General features: G+C 42.3%; 1 protein-coding gene across 1 annotated transcript in view; it reads left to right on the top strand.

The window, feature by feature from the left end:
- BANK1 (B cell scaffold protein with ankyrin repeats 1) overlaps window positions 1-23,082 on the top strand; it is a 233,933-nt gene that overhangs the window by 1,980 nt on the left and 208,871 nt on the right. The window contains exon 2 of the mRNA XM_065405166.1: window positions 11,444-11,509. Within this exon, the coding sequence (XP_065261238.1) occupies window positions 11,444-11,509 (66 nt within the window). The remainder of the gene's footprint in view (window positions 1-11,443; window positions 11,510-23,082) is intronic.

Here is a 23,082-nt window from a genome sequence, read left to right as displayed (position 1 = left end):
TGGGGGGGGTCAGTGCTAATGAGGCCAATTCAATTAGGGTGAATGTGGCCCATTCCCAGCAGTTGACAAGAAGGTGTGAGTATCAACAGAGGGGAAATTATTTTTCCACTCCATACATCTGATGAAGTGGGTTATATCCCACGAAAGCTTATGCCCAGATAAATTTGTTAGTCTCTAAGCTGCCACAAGGACTCCTCGTTGTTTTTACTGATACAGATTAACATGTTTCAGAGTAGCAGCCGTGTTAGTCTGTATCCGTAAAAAGAACAGGAGTACTTGTGGCACCTTAGAGACTAATAAATTTATTAGAGCATAAGCTTTCGTGGTAGCCCACGAAAGCTTATGCTCTAATAAATTTGTTAGTCTCTAAGGTGCCACAAGTACTCCTGTTCTTTTTACAGATTAACATGGCTACCCCTCTGAAACCTGTCATAACTTTCAAATTGTCTTGATTTCCTAGTTCAGAACTTCCTAGGCAATGTGCTAATATGGGAAATATGCCAGCCACAAAGTTTGGGCTCACTTCAGTCATTCTTTTTTTCTCCAACGCACACACAAGCTGAAACAGTATGCTAATCTTCTGCACCAGCTGAAACAAGAAGTTTCTGTGAAATAGAATTGCATCCTGTATATGTTTGTTATATGGCTGCTGAGGCAGATCAGCACTGAGCAGGAGGTCAACATAAGAGTTCTTTTAAGAGCGTAAGTAGTAAATAGGTCTTGTGCTGGCCCATTGCACAGGGTTGAAATTCATTTGCTAGTACTTTACTGTGCTGTAGAAATGGAACTGAGGAGTCACTTTGTACCTAGCACCATCTGTAGTCCGTTTTGTAGGAAGACTGTATCGCAATCAATTTGGGGAGGCCACTCCAGTAATATTATCACAGGCTCTACACACATCACCCAATATGCACTCCGATAGGCATTTGCTGCTGCTGCTTTTTCATAGCCTCTCAGTCCTCTGTCTGCTCCCTAACTCCTTCTGTTTTGTGTGGTTATACTACTCACACACACTCTTGCCCCCATATAAGTTAGTTTTTTGTTACAGCTGCTGTTCGAAAACTTTCATTCAGCATGCAAAGTGCACACTCAGTGAAGCAGGACATGAGCCTTGACCTCAGAAACTGCACATTATGTGCAGGGTAGAATGTTGTGCTGCTATCTAGCAAGTAGCTCCACATCAGAGTTTCTTTTCTTTTACTTTCAAAAAAAAAAAAAGAGGAATGAAAGTCCATCAAAAACTTGACATTAAACATTTGAAGGTTGGAAAATGAAGTACTCAAAAGTCAGGGAATATGAATTAAATCATAGCGTCTGATTTTTTTCTTCACTCCCTTGTCCCAGTCTTATGCTAGAGCTACTCCACCAAAGTGCTGTCATGAAGTGGAGTTGCACCAGTATAAAACTATGGCAGTGGTGTGGAGAAGTAGACCCACAGTCTTTAATTACATGAACATGGATTTACTCTGCAGTAACACTGGTGTGTAACTGAAAGCATGCTGGGACCCGAGTGAACGGACATGACTGTACTTACAAACAGAAGTCCTAGATCCCCTCCTCTGCATAAGCTTCTTTCTGCACATTTCCTGACGATTAATATTTCTCCCTGTAGGACAGGGGTAGCCAAACTGCATCTCACAAGCCACATGTGGCTCTTTTACAGTAAAAGTGCAGCTTGTGGAGGCCCCCCCCCTCCACCTGCCAGATTGGGGTGGGGGGAAGTGGGAGAACTTGGGGCTTCTGCCCTGTGGCAGGGTGGTGGGACTAGGGCCTTCTGCCCAGTGGGCGGGGGTCTAGGCGCCTCAGCCCTGCACGAGGCACCTACCCTCTTGCTGAAGGCCCAGGCCCTGGCAGGCGCCCCACTACCCTATCACAGGGCAGAAGCCCCGAGCAGGTGCACCTGGCTATTGAACTTCTGAAGATTATCATATGCGGCTTGGAGGATCAGTAAGTTTGGCCACCTCTGCTCTAGGAGCTCCTACATTTCCCTCAAGGCCTCTCTTTCCTTTTATGTTCTGGAGTAAAGCTAATCAGAGTCACCCAAATTGGCTTCCAGAAGGAGTCATCAGAAAAGTTCTGCACCTTCCTACAGTGCATTACTGATGCTTGACTATTAAATGGGAGAGAGCTCTTCGGCCCAGTAACCTCGTCATTCATGGGAATTAAATCAATGGGATCACACCAGAATAGCTAAGAGGAGAATTTAGCACAGGGACTGTACTTCCACATCAGTGGAAACTACAAACAGGAAACTGCGAACATTTATTAAAAAAACAAATATAGTTTCTTAGAAGAAAGGTGTTTCTTCATTTTGGTCAGTTGTCACAAAGCATTTTTTTACAGTGTCAGATTGCAGAATATGACAATGTAAAGTGACAAGGCACCCACAATATCCTGTCTCTAATAGTGGCCAGTATCAACTGCTTCAGTGGAAGGTGCAAAAAAAAAAAAAAAATGCTGTAGTGGACAAATATGAAAATCACTTGATTTACAATGAAAGTTTCTTCCTAATCTGTATCAGTTAGTGGTATGCCCTGAAGTGTAAAGATGTACATCTCTTATATTGGTTACATCTGTCTAATGTAGTTGTGGATGTTTGCATTATCCATGTTAATCTTTTATTTAGAATCCTGCTAAGCAGCCTCAATGATAACCTGTGGCAGTGATTTTTCACAGATTATTTTACGGATGTTGTAAAACCTTTTTTTCCTTTTATCAGTTTTAAATTTGTTGCTTTTTAATGAAAGGACAAGTGATACATTTGATTTACCTTTTGTATACCAATGTTTTGTATGCCTCCATCATGTCTCCTCTTACTCTTCACTAAGCTAAATACTTTCAAGGTTTTCAGTCTCTCTTCATGTGGTAGCCTGCCCACACCTAGGGTAACCAGACAGCAAGTGTGAAAAATCAGGACGGGGATGGGGGGTGGGGGCAGTTGGTGCCTATATAAGACAAAGCTCCAAATAGTGGGACTGTCCCTATAAAATCGGGACATCTGGTCAGCCTACCCACATCTCATTTTAATCTTCACACAACGCACAGTCAATCTGTGGAACTCTTTGCCAGAGGATGTTGTGAAGGCCAAGACTATAACAGGGTTCAAAAAAGAACTAGATAAATTAATGGAGGATAGTTCATCAATGGCTATTAGCCAGGATGGGCAGGGATGGTGTCCCTAGCCTCTGTTTGCCAGAAGCTGGGAATGGGCAACGGGGATAGATCACATGGTGATTACCTGTTCTGTTCATTCCCTCTGGGGCACCTGACAGTGACCACTGTCGGAAGACAGGATACTGGGCTAGACGGACCTTTGGTGTGACCCAGTATGGCCATTCTTATGTTCGTATTTTCATCACCTATCTCTGATCCCCTCTGTTTCTGCAACAACTTTTGACATAGTGACCAAACAGAACACAAAATTATATATATTTTACTCCTTCCTTTTCCATTTTCTCATAACATTATTCATTGCTGCTAATTTGTTCACTCTGCACATTTGTACCACCTTGCACACTACCTCTTATGCCTCCTAATCAATATTCATAAAACTAGGGCTACCATATGTCCGGATTTCCCCGGACATGTCCGCTTTTCGGTCTATAAATAGCCGTCCGGGGGGGGGGGGGGATTTTTAAAAATCTAAAAATGTCCGGGATTTCCCCCTGGTCGGCTATTTATAGACAGAAAAGCGAAGGCCAAGCGCCGCTGGGCACCCAAAGTCCTTTTCCGGCTCCCCCCATCCCCTGCAGCCTTACCACGCTGTCCGGCCCCGCAGCTGTCTTCCCTCTCCTCCCTTCCCCTGAACGCTCCGCCCACCTGCTCCTCCCCCTCCCCTGCTTCCCGCGAATCAGATCTTCATGGGAAATCTGAAAAGAAGCAGGGGCAAGCGGGAGGCAGCAGCAGGTAAGCAGGGGCGGAGGGGCGCGAGGAGGAGAGCTCCGGGGAGGCGCGGCCCTGGCCGAGCGGCGCCCGGCGGCCCCAGCGGCTCCGGTCCAGCTCGAGCCCCAGTGGCTCCGGCCCCGGTTCCGACCCCAGGGCGGCGACCCCGGCTCGGGCCCCAGCTCGCCCGGCTCGGGCTCCAGCAGCGCCGGCCCTGGTTCCGGCCGAGCGCGCCGGCCCAGCCCCGGCCGAGCACCCCCAGCAGCGCCGGCCCTGGTGCCGGCCCAGCCCCGGCCGAGCACCTCCGGCCGGGCCCCAAGCCCCGCAACCCCGGCCGGAGTGCAGCCCGATTCCTGGGCTCTTTAAAGCCGGCCCGGGACAGGGAGGGGGGGTCGGATGGGTCGGGAGTTTGGGGTGGGGGCTGTCAGGGGGGCAGGGGTGTGGAGAGGGGTTGGGACAGTCAGGGACAGGGAGCAGGGGGGGTTAGATGGGTCTGGGGTTCTGGGGGGGCTGTCAGGGGGCCAGGGGTGTGGAGAGGGGTTGGGACAGTCAGGGACAGGGAGCAGGGGGGGGTTAGATGGGTCTGGGGTTCTGGGGGGGCTGTCAGGGGGGCAGGGGCGTGGAGAGGGGTCGAGGCAGGCAGGTAGCAGAGGGGGTTGGATGGGTCAGGAGTTCTGGGGGTCCTGTCAGGGGGCGGGGAGCAGTTGGATAGGGCATGGGAGTCCCCGGGGGTCTGTCTGGGGGCAGGGGTGTGGATAAGGGTCGGGGCAGACAGGGGACAGGTAGGATCGTAGGGGGTTCTCAGGAGGGGGCAGTCAGGGGACAAGAAGCAGGGCAGCTTAGATGGGGGTGAGGTCCTAGGGGGCAGTTAGTGGCAGGGGTCCCAGGAGGGGGCAGTCAGAGGACAAGGAGCGGGGGGGGGGTTGGAGGTTCTAGGGGGGGGCAATCAGGGGGTGGGAAGTGGGAGGGAGTGGATGGGGGCGGGGCAGGGGCAGGGCTAGAGCGGGGCTCCTCCTCCCCCGTGTCCTCTTTTTTTGCTTGTGGAAATATGGTAACCCTACATAAAACTCTCCCATTCTTCTCCTTAAAACCCATGTATTCCACGGCACATTTCAGTATTAACTACCTGACACCACAGCATCAGTTCTCTGCCCCTGAGTTCCATTCATTGCAGGGCACAGGAGGCCATTTGGCAGCTGATTTTGGCTCCATGATTCAGTACTGGGCTAGTCCAGGCATTAGATAGAACAGAAGAGGGTCTGTTCTGATTTATATCACTGGTTTACAGTCTCTCAGACATCAATGTAGATTAGGTGTTAACAAACTCTGCCCTGCCGTGCCACTACGTCAGAGTGGGTGGCTGGCACAGAAGCAGGGTTTTCTGGCTTTACGCCTGGAGGGAGTTCTGGGCAAGGGGATTCTCTGCTAGTTAATTTCCAGCGGGACTCTATTCTCTTTGTGCTGTCTGAACAGCATGAAGTGGATAGAATGGACCAAGAAATCCAGCTCCATATCTCTTCATTTGGCTGAAATATCCTTTACCACACCATATTGTGCCAACTTCAACCCTTTGGCATTGCTCTCCAGCTGTGTAAGCTTATTGTGCTAGCCAAATAAATAATACTAATTAACATGCACACTTCAAATAAAGGTGTTAGTTGATAGTTAGATAATGTACCCCTAGAGATCCAGTTCACAGCATAGCATGATTCAAAGAAAACCTAAAATCAGGAGGGTTTGCTGTCTGTGGTTGAGAGCATACATAGGGGGAGCAAATGAGGAACTGAGACTCAGAGATTATGCTTTGTAACATATGTTTCCTGGATGGTGGCAGGTTTTACTACGTTCCTATTTAGTGCTAGGAAGAATGCAAATATTTTTGCTGTTAAGAGATTGGCATAGCAAGACTTCTTAAAAGGTGTGAGCATTTTTACAATGATGTTCTCTTGAGCAGCTCAATTAAACCTTTTCTTCTGGGTTTTTAACTGCCTGAATACTTGTCATTAGAAATATAGGCTGTACAGAAAAGTTAGGACTTAGGAGGTTGTATTTTCCCAAGCTAGCAACTAAGATTCTATTTACTCTTCTATATAACTGTGTGTTCAATTTTAATGCAAAGTGACTCTATTAATTTAGTATTTTGACTTTTCTTTGCCTCAACTTTTCTTAATATTGATGAAAGTACAGTTCAACACTGTGTTTTACTCTATGCCTTTCCCCCTCCTCTCTTCCCCCCCTCCCCTTCTCACCACTGTAGAGTAGCAGTCAATGTGACACTGCAGACAGCCAAGATTCTAGGCACGTACTTTCGCCTAGAAATTATGGTTACTATTATATATTCATTAAGAAAGAGATCCTATTGGCCTGGTTTTTCAGCCTAGACTTAATTGGGCCTCTGGTTTTATTCCCGCAATCATTTGTAGACACAGTTTAGACAGATTCTGCGACTAAGTACGGTAATTGATTTGCATGTGCAGTTAGATACTTAGATCTCTAAATGCCTTAAATTGTTTCTGCAGTTATTTCTGTCCTCATCTTGCAGATGCAAAAAGGGAGGGTAGATTTTGAAAATTTTACGCTCTATAGATACCTCTCTGTTAATGTTTCTAAAATGAGCTTATTATTTTAGGAGACTGTTTGGTAGGACTTTGAATCTATCTAGGACTTGGGAATCTTAGCATCTAGCACTCTCTTTAATGGCTCTATTTTATTTGATGGTGTTGACAAAAATAAACACAGCAGTCCTTTTCTCTTCTCCTACCAGCCTGTTCCCAAAGAAAAAGAGGGCCCTTTTTTCATGACACAGGAGAAATCCATTTATTTAAAATTGAGCACTTAAATAATGCCTAAATCTATATTTAGCCACTTACATCAGCCCCATAGATACCTAAACGAGAAATTAGGTGACTGTGATCAGACATGCCCCTATCCCAATGACAGCAAGTCTAACAACCATTCCTGCACTCAGGCAGTGCCAATTAGGCACACCTGCAGAGCATGCGCTACCTGGAGAAGGAGAGCTTAAAAAAGGTGAAGCTGGCCACAGAGCAGTTGCCTAAGAGGAGAGGCTACTAGCAAGTCTAGGCTGAGGCAGAGAGTAGACGCCCCTTTTTCCTCTCTTGTTTAGGGTAGACAGACAGGCACTGCAGCCCTGAGAGAGGTGCTCTGGAAGTCTGCTCTTTGACAGTGTCCTGTAGCTGGACCTAAGGAGCAGTGCCAGGGACTGGAGGTATTTGGACTCAGAAAGGACCCCGAGAGTGAGCTCAGCTCCTGTGGGGGAACCGTAAACTTGGCAGGTGCTGGGGTTCCAGAGGTGACCCAGCACAAGAGATGTAAAGAGATGACAGCTGAGCCTAGGCTGAGAGCTGGCTGACAGCAGTGATCAAGGTTGAAAATTGTACCCATACTCTCCATTGGCTTAGTCAGTGAACCTCACAAAATGAATACATATCTTCTGCCTGAGACAACAATATGCCATTGACTTCTAATCCTTGACTAAAATGTAATGAGTATACTACCACACACGTTGGTAGTATACACGTGTAAAGAACAACATTAGAAAAACTGCTTTTGCATCAATTAACAGGGTGCAGCTCTGAAACACTGCAGTATTGCAAATTTATAGTTGTCATATAACTAGTAGTCCAAAATGCAAACAAGCTGAGGCAAATAGAGCTTAAAATAGGCAAAGATTCACACCAAATTCAAGTTCGTTGCTTACTACACTTTCTCAGGGTAGAGGAAAAAGAATTAAACCCCTATATTTCTACTGAACCTGTTGTTGTATCAGTTTCCTGATATAAAAAGGGTAACATTCATTTATTGCTGGTGTAAAGACACTGATTTCACTGGAATTGCACCAGGGATAAATTTGTCCCAAATGCTCAAATACCTGTTCTACTGAGCATTTTGAATCCACTATGACATGTATTATGTAGACCCTTCATAACATTATAAATCATCTTATTTGACTACAAAGACCAATTCACACCAGTGCTGGACTATAAATAATTAATAAAAATGTGAACTTTCTTAAGCAAACAGCAGGCTACTAGTGCTAAATAATTTTTAACAAGGGGGTGAAATCCTGGCCCCAGTGATTTTTTGCCATTGACTTCACTGGGGCCAGGATTTCACCACGTTGACAATAGCAAGCAGTCTATCAAAAAACAAAAAAACAAAACCCCCCAAACTGAAATGCTAAATGATACTAAACTTCAACTAAAAAGGATCCACAGTGAGAGAGCCCCTTTGTCTGAATGGAACTAGGCCTTGGGGAAATGCTGACCTTTCTTGTGGACCCCACTCTACGCGATTTAAGTCAATTAAACATACTCAGTGAGCAATGTCTCAAATGCCAATTAAATGTTCTGTTTTAAAACAAAAACAAACTGGGTGAGTTTATTACTTGTGGAAGGGGCTTTTGGAGAACTGAAGTCCTCTCTTCATCCACAGACTCACACAGTAAGCTTTTCCATTTTGCCCTGCCAATATATCTCAGAACTATTCTGAGGGGACAACTCCTAGGACTTCCGGAGATGTTCATCTCCATGATATGTCAAACTTTAGCTTCGCAGACTGATTACAAGGGTGCCACTGTGATGGTGGCATTATATTTGTGATGTGGATATTGTCTTGCTCACTATTACTGACTCATTTCATGTGGGGCATGATAATTTTTATGGATGTTTCTAACAAGGACTGGAATTGAGCTGGAGGTAAAAACCTCTATAGCCAATAACCCAGCTCCCGAGACTGCCAGTCTCTTGCTAATTAAACTTCTTGACTTCCCCCTTCTTTTCTTAATCCTGAAAAAGCCAGAGGCCTTTCCTCATCATATAATCAGATTTCTGTAACTTTTTTGGCAGTTTGAATTTTGATGTGTCTAACCATTTGTGATGACCTGTGCCCTTGGATAATGAAGTATGTATAGAGTATGCAATGTTTTCCTCTTCTTTCAGACACTAATTGGATGAAAACTGCTTACACCTGGTAAAGTGAATACACTGACATCTTAAAAAAAATTTCTCAGCTAATAGGACAAGTTTATAAAGAGTTTTACTGATGATATATCTCAAATGAATAGAAAATTAAATGTTGCTGTCTTATACTGTATGCACTAAATCTAATGAACAGATTTAGTTTACTAACATTTGTTTATATGGGTTTATGCATTTCTTACTTTTTAAATTAATTAATGGTTTTATGCTTATTTTCCCTCTAAGTCCAAGTTTGTTTGCATTTAGAAATGAACTGTATAGTGTAAAGAAGGACAGCCATTAGTTAATATTTAATTACAGACCTGAGAGGTTTTTTAACTCTTCCAAATAGCAGGGGCTTAAGATTTCCAGCAAGTATTTTGGAAGGTTATATAATCTAGGGCTATAAAATGGTGGTGTGTATCTTCCTTGTAAGATACCACTGACATTTTTCTGTATTATATTTTAATCATTTTTATTAATTAGCTAAGAATTAATTAGCTCAGAAGAACATTTGAAATGCATTCTTTGTGTACTTTTTGGCACACTATTTTGACTGCAACTTTAAGCATCATTTGTAGTCTTCATGGGGAAATTAGGAAAAATAAATGTCATTATGTTTCATTGAATGAAAAAGTTGTCATGGGTGCTTAAGATAATACTAAAGACAATCAACCTTTAGGATACCAAAGTACTGGTGTAACTGAGAACAGAATTTCACTTAGTCTTCAGTGAAATTACTGTTACACACACAACCACTCCCCTCCCCACACACCCTGTGTTAAAAGCACATTATTAAGGTTACAGAGTTAGGCAAATCAAAAGTAGGAAATGCCAGAATTAAGGGTGGCGTCAGGGCGGGCGCGAGCACCCACCGGCACCGGGGAAAGTTGGCGTCTATGTGCCCAGCATTTCTGCAAATTGGACCCCAGGATCTTAGGTTGGGTACCCACCAAATGAGGAACACACAATTAGTTGACCATCTCTGAAAAGCTTGGTTTAAGTGATTTGCCTAGTATCTCATAGGAACTCTGTGGTAGAGGCAGGAATAGAATTAGAGCTAAGCCAATAACTGATTTTTTTTTTTTTTTTTTTTTTTTTTTTTTTTTTGCTTCATTGGCAGTTTCGAGAAGTTGAAAAATAAAATACTTTTTGGGTCATACAAAATGTTCTTTTTGACCCAATATGAAACCTTTAGTTTTAGATTTTGAGCATTTTAAAACATTTTTGATTTGTTATAAAATAAATTAAAGGAAATTTTGAAATGAAAAGTCTTTTTGAACTGAAAAATTGAAATGTTTTGTTTTAAAAGGTCAAATCAAAATGTTTTGATTTTTTTCTCAGAATATTTTTGTTGTTTCTACACAAACACTTTGGCAAAACTGACAGGAATTCATTAAATGTTTGGGGATCACTGAATCTGCATTTTTTTTTTTTGCCAAAAAATTTTGGTAGAAAAATTTCATCCCGCTCTGGATAGAATCCAATTCTTCTGAACAGCATTCAACTGCCTTAGCCACAAAACCTTAACCATGAGACTATTCTTTCTCTTTTTGCAATCCCGAGCCTCACTCACCGCACACCTTCCAACTTCTGTAACAAATGAGGCAGAGGTCCTCCAGACAACAACCTCCTTCACTACACAGCCACAAATCACCTCCAGAGCAGGTCCATCCTCCTAGGACATATGAAAAAAATAATATGTGATTTTTGTAATTAATGCACATGCACAAGGGGGCTGAATTAAAGTTACACAGGCAATCTTAATTCTGGCATTTCCTAACTTTTGAGTGAGAGATTCCATCATGTGGCATCTAAGTAATGTCTTATTTTCCACCCTCCTTTTTTCCCCTCCAGCAGCCGTTGATTTTTTTCTTTTACCAAATTTTCCTCAGGACTTGTCCTGCTGCAGGGAGAAGCAAGGAGACCCTCCCCACAAAAGTTTACTTTCATTTGCAAATGAATAATAAAACTGTGAAACAAACTTTGTATTGTCCCTGCCAGGCTCCTACAGCAGCATAGCTGCTACACTACTCATTGAGGTGACGGAGTGCAGAAGAATGTTGGGGTTGAAGTGACAGGTAGAGACTGTGAAGACTGAACCACTGACCATATGGGCTTAGAGTGGCAAAGCTTTGCATTTCATAGTATAAACTGTGCCAGTATAGTTTTCTTTTCTCACTCATGCTATCTTATTACCTATTCCACATAGTAAAAAATTTTTTTTACTAATTAACTAACATCTAATACATTACTCACTCCTAGTATGTAAGTTGAGGTATGTAGCTGAATAACAAGCAGGGTTCAATATTTTGAGGAAGAAAACCTCTGTTGTAGCTTCAGTTAAAAAAAATCTGTAATATATACTGCCAATGCCCTGGAATTAACTAGTTGTCCCAAAGTAAGTTGTTCCTAAAGTAGTTCTCATCCCACCAATGATCATCAGAGCTGTCCTTGCTAGAGTACAGAATTAAACATTTTAATAAACAACTTAAGAAGCAGTGGGAGACTGGCCAGGGAGATGCCCATTTCAAGATGTTTTCAGGGAGATGTCATCCATTAAAGGATTTTTCTTTTCTTAGATGAACCACAGAATGAAGAAGCCGAGGAGTCACTGTCTTGCATCTATGAAACAGTTCTTGCAGATGGTGAGTTTGAAATTCCCTAAACTACATGAAAATAGAGCAAATAGAGTTAAGTGTCTTTACATCTTGTGTGACACAAAAGGAAGTGATCTAATCTTTCTAGAATGTGGAACTACATAGAGGAACCTGTCTTGTTACTCACACATCCACCCGCCCATCCCTCCATGGGGTTCCAGAAGAGGAAAAGGAGCTGACAGAACCATTGCTCACCTCTCTCTTCCATGCTGGTGGGGAGGGAAAGATCTTCCTGAGGAGGAAATGAGGTTGATATGAGTCTTCCAGTTTGTACAGTACTTTTTCTCCTGTCAAGTGTCAGTGCTGCTTCACTTAAAGGCAGGTAGGCGTGGAGCCCAATAAACTCCCCAGCCAAGTACCAGTTCCTCCTGGTGCTTTCCATTCTAGATTATTTGCTTAATGAATGCTTATTTCATCAGTCAGTGCTAAGAAGCAGGAGGAGATGGAACGTGGAGAGATGAATTCCCCCCCAAGCCCAGGAGAGTAAGAGAAGGTGGAATTTTCCCTCTGCTTTTAGCAAAAGAGTTCCCACATAGCATACCCTCTACTACCAACCCTTACTTAAAGGCCTCTTCAGTAAATGTTTATTGCAGGGCTGATGTCAAGTCACACCACTATGTGAAGTCACTAGCTCGGCACCATCAACTTGCTGGCTGATGAAAAGGCTTTGGTGAGATTACTAAGTGTCTTTGGGAATTCCTGGCTTAGCACCTCCATCTTGCTGGACTCATGGCAAGGTATGAGCTTCTCTGAGGTTGCTGGATCAGCAGCTCTGCCTTGCTGGCATGATGTCAGAGCACAGGATGCTGTGAACTTTTAACTTGCTAGACTGAATTTAGGTCACATATATGTGAGGTATCTAGTTCACCATTTCTGGTTTGCTGGGCTCATGTCAAGATACAGGTATCTGTAATGTCACTAGCTCAACACCTCAATTTTCCTGATCTGATGTCAAGCAGCAGGCCACTGATGTCATTCACCGTCTTGGCACCTGTAGCTGACTGGGCTGATGTTAAGAAAAAGGGAACTCTGAGGTGACTAAGGCCCTCTGTCTTGCTGGTCTGAAGTCAGGGAGAAGGCTTTTCTGAAGTCACTGGTTCAGTATGTCCAGAACACTGGGCTGATGTACAGTCTCTTTGAGGTTACTGCCTCATCCCCTGTATCTGAGTGAGCTAATGTGGAGTGGAAACATACTGGGAACATACTGGCTAAACACCTCTAGCTTGCTGGCATGATAGGAGGAGGAATAGACTGGGGTGTGAGGAGGGAGAGCTGATCTCCCCGCTCAAGCCCAAGAGAAGAAAATAATTAGGAGCTGCACTTCCCTGTGCTCCCTCTTACTTTGATCCCTGACTCTGCTATAGCCTGCCTTCATCCTGCCATATTCTCCCTTTGGTAGCTAGAAAAATCCTTGGGGAGTCACCTAGGATGTTGTATAATCCCTAATGTATGGCACTTGGGAATCCCCAGTGTTTCCTGTTACCTTGCTAAGCAATTTATAAGGCTTCCCCTGTAATCAGTGTAGAAGCCGTCTGCAATGAAAGTGTTTCCCAGTTTCTCCTCTCTTGTTTGGGGAACAGGCTGCTTCCTGCCCTCTGAACACACTTTAGGGTTTTTGGGATCAGGGTTTCCTCCTTGATGTTGCAATAGGAAATAGCCACTTGACATCCCTGGAGATCCATGGATGGGGAACCTGGCCCAAGAAGGAAGAGGGAATGGGATGTTTGGCCACTAGCATGTCAGTGTCTCAGAAATCAGTCAAGATAAGGTGTCAAGGGGCAGCTGGTCATTCCCTTGAATAAGTATGTGAACCTCACAAACTAACCAGCATGGTTTGGCTCAGTGGTGACAGTTGCAACGTGAATCTTGTAGCTTTGCTTATCTCTAATAAAAAGGGAGCTTATCCAGTCACAAAACTGTATAAAGCCTGTGCTACATAGGTGCCAAGGAGCTTCCAGTTTACCTTAGACAAATATGATCTCTGGGATAAACAGCTAAAACACAAGTAGTTGTGGAGACATTATCTGAGAGAGAAACCTGGGATGATATCATGAAAGAACTAACTTTTAGGAAAGGATTTAAAAGGAGGTAGTCTGGCACACTGGAAGTTGGACTCTCTCTCTTAAGTGTACAGTCTGTCATAGAAAAGGCACAAGCTAAGAGTAGGATAATTTAGGCTTTAGCTGGAATGAAAGGTGAACAGATCAAAAGTACAAAGCTTAAATGAGAACTATGAGGCAACAGTAGTGGAAAGAACAGCAAGTAGCTGACAAGACAAATGGAAAGAAAGCAAATCATGTATCTAATAAAGCAAAGATAGATGGGGAATGAGTGAGACCTAACAATCAATAAGAACTGATTGACTAAAGTGAATTGTGTAAGTCCTTAAGGGAAAAGGTGAGAGTGTACATTGGAAAATAGAAAAACAATATGATCTCTGAAATCCTTTAGGGAAATATGAGTTGCAAGTAGATGTGAAAACAACTGATTTGTTAGTACCTGGGAGTGATGGAAAATATCCAGTGATAGAATGCTAATCATAATAATGTGAATTTATGAGGGTTCATTCCTGTATCTGATAAAAGAATTCTCATGAGCAATTTAAGTCAAAGGTATAGAAAGTGAAGCTGAATAATTCTGAGGCCAAAATAGTCTGAACAACTCAATGATTTTAGCCACTCACAACTATTCTTATATATTTACTTTGTTTCATTTCAGTGTTTTCATTCCATGTAAGAAAACAGACCAAGCTATATTAAAAAATTTTTTTTTTTCAAGAGATCTTATAGTTCCCTGCATAGCCATTATGGCAATTTATAAACTGAGTTGGAAAAAATGAAGTAATCTTGCTGGCTTCCAGGTATATTGGCTATAATAATCATTTAACCATGCAGTTGAAAATGTTTATGCATCATTGTTGAACTAAGAGAAGGTGGGAGAGGTAATATCTTTTATTTGACCAACTTTTGTTGGTGAAAGAGACAAGCTTTCAAGCTACATGGAGTTCTTCTTCAGACCATTGTTGAACTGACATTAATTAATTTACCTAAAAACTAGAGCTACCTAAAATTAAAGTACAGACGCTCCCTGACTTACACAAGCATTCCGTTCCGGAATGCCTTGTGTAAGTTGAATTTTGCGTAAGTTGGGAATGTATACCCAACAATTACGCCCCAAAAAAAAGAAGCTTACGGAACTTTTTCCGTAAGTGCGGATTTGCGTAAATTGGGTTTGAGTAACCTGGGGAGCGTCTGTACACATTCAGAATAATTCAACAGAGACTGTTCCAGTTTCATATTACAAGTTTGCCTTTTTACCATTGACCTAATGGACCTGTATTGAGTAAATAAAGAGATTAGTTCTGGGCATGATGTTAAACTGCATCATCCACTGCCTTGTGGATACTTGTTGGTGAAGAATGGCTAAAGGATCTCACCCTGACAGAAAAGGTGCTCACGCTGAAGTGATAGGCAGTTAGCAGCTCTATCTGGGTTGGCTCTCTGGCAGACGCTACAACCTTTGTGTCACGGAACATCCAGACTCACACTGGCTTTTAGATTCTGGCTCAGTGGTCTAAAGGGGGGGGACAACAGGTCTATGGCAGCCTCCGCTCCTCCATAATTTTGCCTAGGCATGTTTGCTGAAGGTCTTAGCAAGATTGTTGCAAGGATCCGAGAGAGGTTTATCGCTCAATTTCTACCCGCCGATTCCGGCGGGTAGTGAAGACGTAGCCTTGTTTAGAGATGGCCTGCTTGCCTTGTGTGAGGGTGGCTCTAGAAAAGGTGGGTTAAATAAGTCTTGCCTCATTGTTTACATCCTGGCTCAACTGTTTTCCAGAATTGCTTGCTGGAATATTTGGAGTTTGTCCTCTGTATACAACTTTGATCTGAATTCAGATTTGAGGAAAACAGTGATGTTGAGTAACAAACTTGCATGTTTCAGAACTGATATTGCAGCTCTTTTGGAAACTCAGGTTCTCAGATACAGGCTTCGTAAGGGAGAAGAACTACACCATTTACTGGAATGGCAAACCTGGAGGAGTAAGGAGGAGTATGATGAAGGTTTTGCTATCAGAAATGAACTTTTGTCATTGTGTGAAGCTCCGATTGCAGTGTCCTTACGTATCATGACACTTTGAGTTAGTTTACAGAAGGGATTCATCAACCTGTTCAGTGACTATGCTCCATCTCTACAAGCTAGTGGTGAGGAGAAGAATAGCTTTTACCAACAGCTAGAAGAATTGATCAGCAGGAATCCATGGAAGGAACCCATCCTAGTACTTGGAGACTTCAGTGCAAGTAGTGGGTCCAATGCTGAGATCTGGCCTGGAATTCTGGGTAGGCGTGGCATTGAACATATAAATGACGATGGTCAGAGAGTTCTCAAGATCTGTGCCAGTCAAGGCTTATCAGTGACCAACACCTTCTTTGCTAGAAACATCAGAAGAACATCATGGAGACACCTGAGGTCCAAGCACTAGCACCAGCTGGACTTGGTACTGAAAAAACATACATATTTGAAAGATATCTTACATACATGATCCTTCTAAAGTGCAGACTGTGACACAGACCACTCTCTTGTCTGCTGCAAAGTGAAATTTCAAGCGAAGACAATCCACTGTAACAAAACTGCTGTACAACCTCGTATTGACTTGTGTCGAATCAATGATCCTGTCAAGAAATGGCTTTTTAATGAAGAAGTAGCAAAGATAGCTGGAACGAATGAAACTGCGTCAGATGCATGGGAAGTCCTGAAGACAATTATGTACAATGTGGCAATCAAGAGCTTTGGAAAGAGTACTTGGAAAAATGTAGACTGGTTCTTAGACCATTCGAAGATACTGCTGCCACTCATTGAGAGGAAAAGATCTGCCCTGATCACCTACAAGTCAACTATTACTGATTTGTTCAACAACCTAAGAGAAGCTTGTAAGGTAGTTCAAATAACTTCCAGGAAGTGTGCTCAAGAATTTTGGCTGGGTCTTTGCAACAGAATCCAACAGTCAGCTGACGCAGCTGACAGTTGACAGTTGTATGAGGGCATTAGAAAGGCCATTGGGCCAATATAGAACAAGACAGCTCCACTGAAAGATCTGGATGGCAATATTATAACCGATAAAGGGAAGCAACTGGAGAGGTGGATTGAGCACTATGGAATGATATACTCAAGGGAGTCCTTAGTAGACCAACGTGTGCTGGATGAATTGCCTGAGTTTGAAGTTATGACTTTGCTGGATGTCAAATCTACACAAGAGGAACTTGAACAAAGCATCAAAAAGATTTCCAACAAGAAATCTCCTGAAGATCTGACTGTTTACCTGCTGAAATCTACAAATGCGCAAAGACTCGCTGCAGAGATTGCATGAGGTATTGCTACTCTGTTGGAAGGAAGAAACTGTTCTGCAAAATTTTAAGGATGCACATTTCATCCAACTCTATAAAAACAAAGGAGACAAGTGACTGTAATAACCACAGGGGTATCTCTCTTCTTAACATCTTGGAAAAAATCTTAAGTCATATTCTTTTACCTAGACTTCAAATTTAGCTGAGAGAATCTACCCTGTGAGCCAGTGTGGCTTCTGCTCGGGAAAGACCACCATATACATGATCTTCTCTGTAAAAAACTGCAGAAAAAGTGAAGAGAGAAGTGTATTCCACTGTACATGGCTTTTATAGATTTAACAAAAGCCTGGTCAATCAGGACTTTACATTGTTCTGAAGAAGCTTGGTTGTCCACCTATATTGCTAAACCTTGTGAAATCCATACACGATGGCATGAAGGCAACTGTAATGTATGAAAACCAAGAGTCTGACTCATTTGACATCAAACAATGGAATGAAGCAGGGTTGCATACTGGTTCTTATATGATTTAATATTTACTTCTCATTCCTGCTTCAGTATGCGTTCCATGATGTTCAAGAGGGTGTCTATCTTAGCATGAGACATGATGGAGGTTTGCTTAACATCGCAAGGTTCAGAGCTAAGGTGAAGGAAATCATCGTAAGGGACCTGTTTGCAGATGATGCAACCCTTGCAGTTCACAATGTATACAACATCTACAACATCTTATTACCAGGTTTTCTGATTCATGCAAAATCTTTGAGCTAGCATTAAGCTTGAAGAAGACTATCATGCACCAAGGCTCTTCAGAATCCGTTCCAGATATCAGCTTATATGGTATTCCTCTAGATGTTGACCAGTTTTGCTACTTTGGCTCTACTGTTACCAGCAATTTAGATTTTGATGCTGAGCTTAATAGTAGAATTGGCAAGGCAGTCAGGAACAGAGCACTATGTTGCAAGACAATGCCTGGAATAACAAATTGTCAACTAAAGTGAAAATCTGTATTTACGAGGCATATTTATCCACCCTTTTATATGGCTCAGAAACATGGATGACTTATACCAAAAGACTAAACAGTTTTCATATCAGATGTTTGCAAAAACTTCTTCTAAGAAAATGGCAAGACAGGGTGACAAATGTGGAAAGTGTTAAATCGTACTGGTATGTCATTCATGGGAACGTTGATTAGTAAGAAAAGACTCAGGTGGCTTGGACATGTCAAGTGGATGCCGGATTACAGGATCCCGAGGAGTGTGCTGCTGTACTCTGAAACTTACAAAGGGTCTAAAAAGGGAGGCAGACTGCTGTGCAGATTTCAGGATATTTGCAAAATATGATTTAGTATCCTTTGAAACCTCTGTGGATGATTGAGAGAGGCGTGCGGGATGCCGCTCTAGTTGGTGGAGTCAGCTTGTAGATGGAGCGAGTGCAGGATGCCGCTCTAGTTGGTGGAGTCAGCTTGTAGATGGAGTGAGGCAGACTGGATCAAGCTTTGTGATGACCAGTGTCAGAGGAGGAAAAAAATCTGTTGCTCGGATTCAGAGCATTGTTAGTGCATGGGAGTGCCCTAACTGTGGATGGAACTGTCACTCACGCATCTGACTCAGCAGCCATCAAAAAACGTATCCGTGCATACACGATGCTCTGTAAAGAGTGATGGTGCCATTGAAGAAAAGAGCTGGATAAACTGGGCATCACAAGATGACATTGATGCCTAATGGCTGACCACTAGAAAGTTTAACTCCAGATATATGTGTCTGCTCAGAAATCTGATCTAACCATGAACAGCATGGTTTGTTGAAGGATAGGTCAGAGCTCCATAACAAAATTGATGGTGCAGCTTCTGAAGGTTAGGCAGAAGAGCTCTCAGACCACCTCTGATCAAAGTAGCCCATGCTGTAGCCTGATGGTTTTCTTTATAACCCCTTTTGATAAAAAATGCCTATCCCAGACTCCAGGTAGTATTGACATAATTAAAAATATTATGCCAAAAAAAGCCTGCAGCTTTCTTTCATCCCCAAACCAGAAAATAACTAACACAAGATTAAACCAAACACAAACAGTATTCTGTATGACCTAGAGACAGCAGTCCTTATTGTATCGCTAAGTAAAGTGATAGGCCTCGTAGCATACCGTACAGGTCAACAAGTTTGGGCTATTTCAAACCAGAGGTGAGAGTGAATTCCAACATGGAGAGTCCCTTATGGAGAATGCTCTGCTGACAACCCACTTTAAAAATAAAGTTATTTCTGTCCTGAGTCCTTCTTCTGACAAGGTCCCTCACCAAAGGCTCTTAAGCTGCCATGGGATAAAAGGGAAGGTCCTTTCATTTATTGAGAACTGGTTAAAAGACAGGGAACAAAGGGTAGGAATTAATGGTAAATTCTCAGAATGGAGAGGGGTAACTAGTGGTGTTCCCCAAGGGTCAGTCCTTGGACCGATCCTATTCAACTTATTCATAAATGATCTGGAGAAAGGGGTAAACAGTGAGGTGGCAAAGTTTGCAGATGATACTAAACTGCTCAAGATAGTTAAGTCCAAAGCAGACTGTGAAGAACTTCAAAAAGATCTCATAAAACTAAGTGATTGGGCAACAAAATGGTAAATGAAATTTAATGTGGATAAATGTAAAGTAATGCACATTGGAAAAAATAACCCCAACTATACATACAATATGATGGGGGCTAATTTAGCTACAACAAGTCAGGATAAAGATCTTGGAGTCATCGTGGATAGTTCTCTGAAAATGTCCATGCAGTGTGCAGAGGCGGTCAAAAAAGCAAACAGGATGTTAGGAATCATTAAAAAGGCGATAGAGAATAAGACTGAGAATATATTATTGCCTTTATATAAATCAATGGTACGCCCTCATCTTGAATACTGCATACAGATGTGGTCTCCTCATCTCAAAAAAGATATACTGGCACTAGAAAAGGTTCAGAAAAGGGCAACTAAAATGATTAAGGGTTTAGAACGGGTCCCATATGGGGAGAGATTAAAGAGGCTAGGACTCTTCAGCTTGGAAAAGAGGAGACTAAGGGGGGATATGATAGAGGTATATAAAATCATGAGTGATGTGGAGAAAGTGGATAAGGAAAAGTTATTTACTTATTCCCATAATACAAGAACTAGGGATCATCAAATGAAATTAATAGGCAACAGGTTTAAAACAAATAAAAGGAAGTTCTTCTTCACGCAGCGCACAGTCAACTTGTGGAACTCCTTACCTGAGGAGGTTGTGAAGGCTGGGACTATAACAGAGTTTAAAAGAGAACTGGATAAATTCATGGTGGTTAAGTCCATTAATGGCTATTAGCCAGGACGGGTAAGGAATGGTGTCCCTAGCCTCTGTCTGTCAGAGGGTGGAGATGGATGGCAGGAGAGAGATCACTTGATCATTGCCTGTTAGGTTCACTCCCTCTGGGGCACCTGGCATTGGCCACTGTCGGTAGACAGGATACTGGGCTAGATGGACCTTTGGTCTGACCCGGTACGGCCTTTCTTATGTTCTGCTGACAGACGCTGTGGACAGTATAGCAGGTTGGCAATGGGTCCAAACCTGAAGACCTTACTCAGATAAAACTTTAGTGACTCTAATGCTGGTAGCTTAAGATTCCTTAATATTATATTTCAGCTGAATAGCTGGGCAGGTATCCCCTTCATGTAGAGAGGCTGGAAGATGGATTCTGACTTCTTGAGGTACTCCTCTCTCCCTATTCCAGGCTATGTCATCATGTAGAGGAAGACACAACATGGTTTAATGGATAGGAAACACTGGATTGGGACTCAGAATACATGGTTTCTATTACCAGTTCTGCTACTGACCTATGTGGCCTTGGGCAATTAGTCACTTTACCTTACTGTGCTTCTGTTTCCTCTCCCACAATTGGTCTATCTTATGTGTCTAGTTTGTAAGCTCTTTGGGAGAGGGGCTGTCTCTTACTATGTGTTTGGTACAGTGCATAGTATTTTGGCCACATGATTAGTATTAAATTAGTGCTTGGAGGCCCCAAGAGTGTTAAAGACTTGTGAGTGACTTTGATACATGTAATTTATATTAATGATGTAGCCATGTGTACATGCATGTGGTAGTGCATGCACAAAGTATGTATGCAATTGTGTATGCAGACTTTGGAGCTGGAAATCTCACCCTTATTCTAAAACCACAGTCTGGTTGGTAATTTCAGTCTTTTTGATGTCACACCCATAGACTGGTGTGTGATCAGTGTGTGGCTGGCAATCAGCAATGAGAAACCATATATAGTAAACTGTGTCTTGCTGGGAATTTTATGGCTTTTAAAGGAACTGTCTGTCTGATGCTTACTTTATTTTTGGTGAGCAACTTTTCTTTCAGACAACAGGACCATTTTGGATTCATAGACAATACTGGCCAGTTCACAGATAACACACATGAACATTAATTTTTGATAGAAGAGCTCAAGCGTAGAAGTAGAAAATGGGATTGAAAATGATTTTGAGCAAAACAAACCAATCCATATAGTGTGACACAGGCATTCAAGTATAGTCTCTCCTTTGTTCACCTACACATCCAATAAATGCCAATGGAATTGTCATGTTGCTCAGGTATCAGGACTGCTTCAAAGGAAGGTCAATATTTTTGACATAAGGATCATAAAAATGTGGGGGTGGGGTTATTTTTTTACAAATTGGGAATAATTTCTGTTAATATGCCGCGCAGATTTGTATTTGCACTTGAAGTGTTTTAAAATGGAGAGTTTCTCAGGGCCTCTGACCATTAACAAAAGAAGTCTTCCTTCTCAACAGAGCAGAAAGAGTCAGGCTAGTGATAGTCCCAAAGAAGTGAAGGGGTTGGCTTTGAAATGATGTGATTGCAAGAGATTTATAGTAAAAAGGAAATTAAACCCTTAGTTTCTCAGGTTACGTATAGGGACCCCTACTGCCTCCATGTCCCTCTCAGTCCTCCCCGCATCAGTAGCAAAATGGCTCACAGAGTTGCCATGTTGTCGTTGGTTCCCATCTAGCAGATATACCCATGTGAGCCCTCTAAAGGGGCAGAGAGCATTTAGAATTAGTTATCCCTGCTCCAAGCAGCACTAGCAGGCATATTTACCTGGCATAAATTTATGCTGGATTATAAAGGGAACACAAAATGTATAGAAATGATTCCTTGATTCCTCCACACTCCAACAGGCTTTGAATTATTTTTCCACAGAACTACTCTGAGGGATTAAATTCCCAGTCCTGAAAATCACTTACACGTGTGCTTTACAAGCCGTTTGGTGGATTCAGTAGGACACATAAGCACATGCAGATCTTTACTCACATGAGTGATCCCATGGAATCTAGTTGTACCACTCACAAGCTTAAAGCTAAGGATTCTCTTAAGAACTTTGCCGAATCAAGGCTAAATACAGTGGGGTTGAACACATCACAATCTGAAGGACCTGTACTGCCTAAACACCTTTCCAATCTGTATTGCCTTCTTAGCCCAATGCATGATTAAGTCACTTCCGATCCTCTCCATTGCTATATGATGTAAGGGGACATAGGGACCTTGTTCAGTAGATGAACATACACCTTTGCTTTTCAATTAAAATCGCTGTACCACTTTCAGTTCTCTACTGAGCACCACAGGGAGGTTCATATGTGTAAAGGCTGAGTAAAAACTGAGTAGGGATCTCAGGCTTTGGCCACGAGCCTTTTACCATGGTAACCTTAGAAAAAATATGCATGTTTCATTAAGTTCTTTTGCTGTTTTTAACACCCAGAGCCTGTCACACACATTGTTGATTCAAAGTATATAACGAGCATCAAATATCAAAACAGAGATAATTTGTGAACTTTGTAGGCTGCAATAAGGATTAAATAGAGTACATTTGAAAGGTTAGAATTCATTTTGGGCAGGAAGTTGGATGTCAAGTGTAGGTTGTCAGGAGCTGTGGTAAGGCATTCATGAAAAATTCTGTTTATGCAGAGGAATACAATTTCAAAGAAATTTCATAAGTTCACTTGAGAATGTGGAATTGAAAGCTATAATGTATTCCAAAAGGTTTTGCATAAAATATACTGGAATATGTCGCATAATATGAATTAGGAAGAAAGATTGAAATAAAATTGAAAGCATCAGTGCAGAATCCAACAAAACAAATAACTCTTAAAGTGTATGTAATAGATACATAGCTAATATTTGGTTACTGGGTTATGAAGCTAAACTTTTTATATTATTCCTTTTTAAG

Source organism: Emys orbicularis, chromosome 5 (assembly GCF_028017835.1).
Source record: "Emys orbicularis isolate rEmyOrb1 chromosome 5, rEmyOrb1.hap1, whole genome shotgun sequence".
NCBI lineage: Eukaryota > Metazoa > Chordata > Testudines > Emydidae > Emys > Emys orbicularis.
The sequence above is the reverse complement of the archived record's forward strand: the minus strand, read 5'-3'. Positions and strand labels throughout refer to the sequence as shown.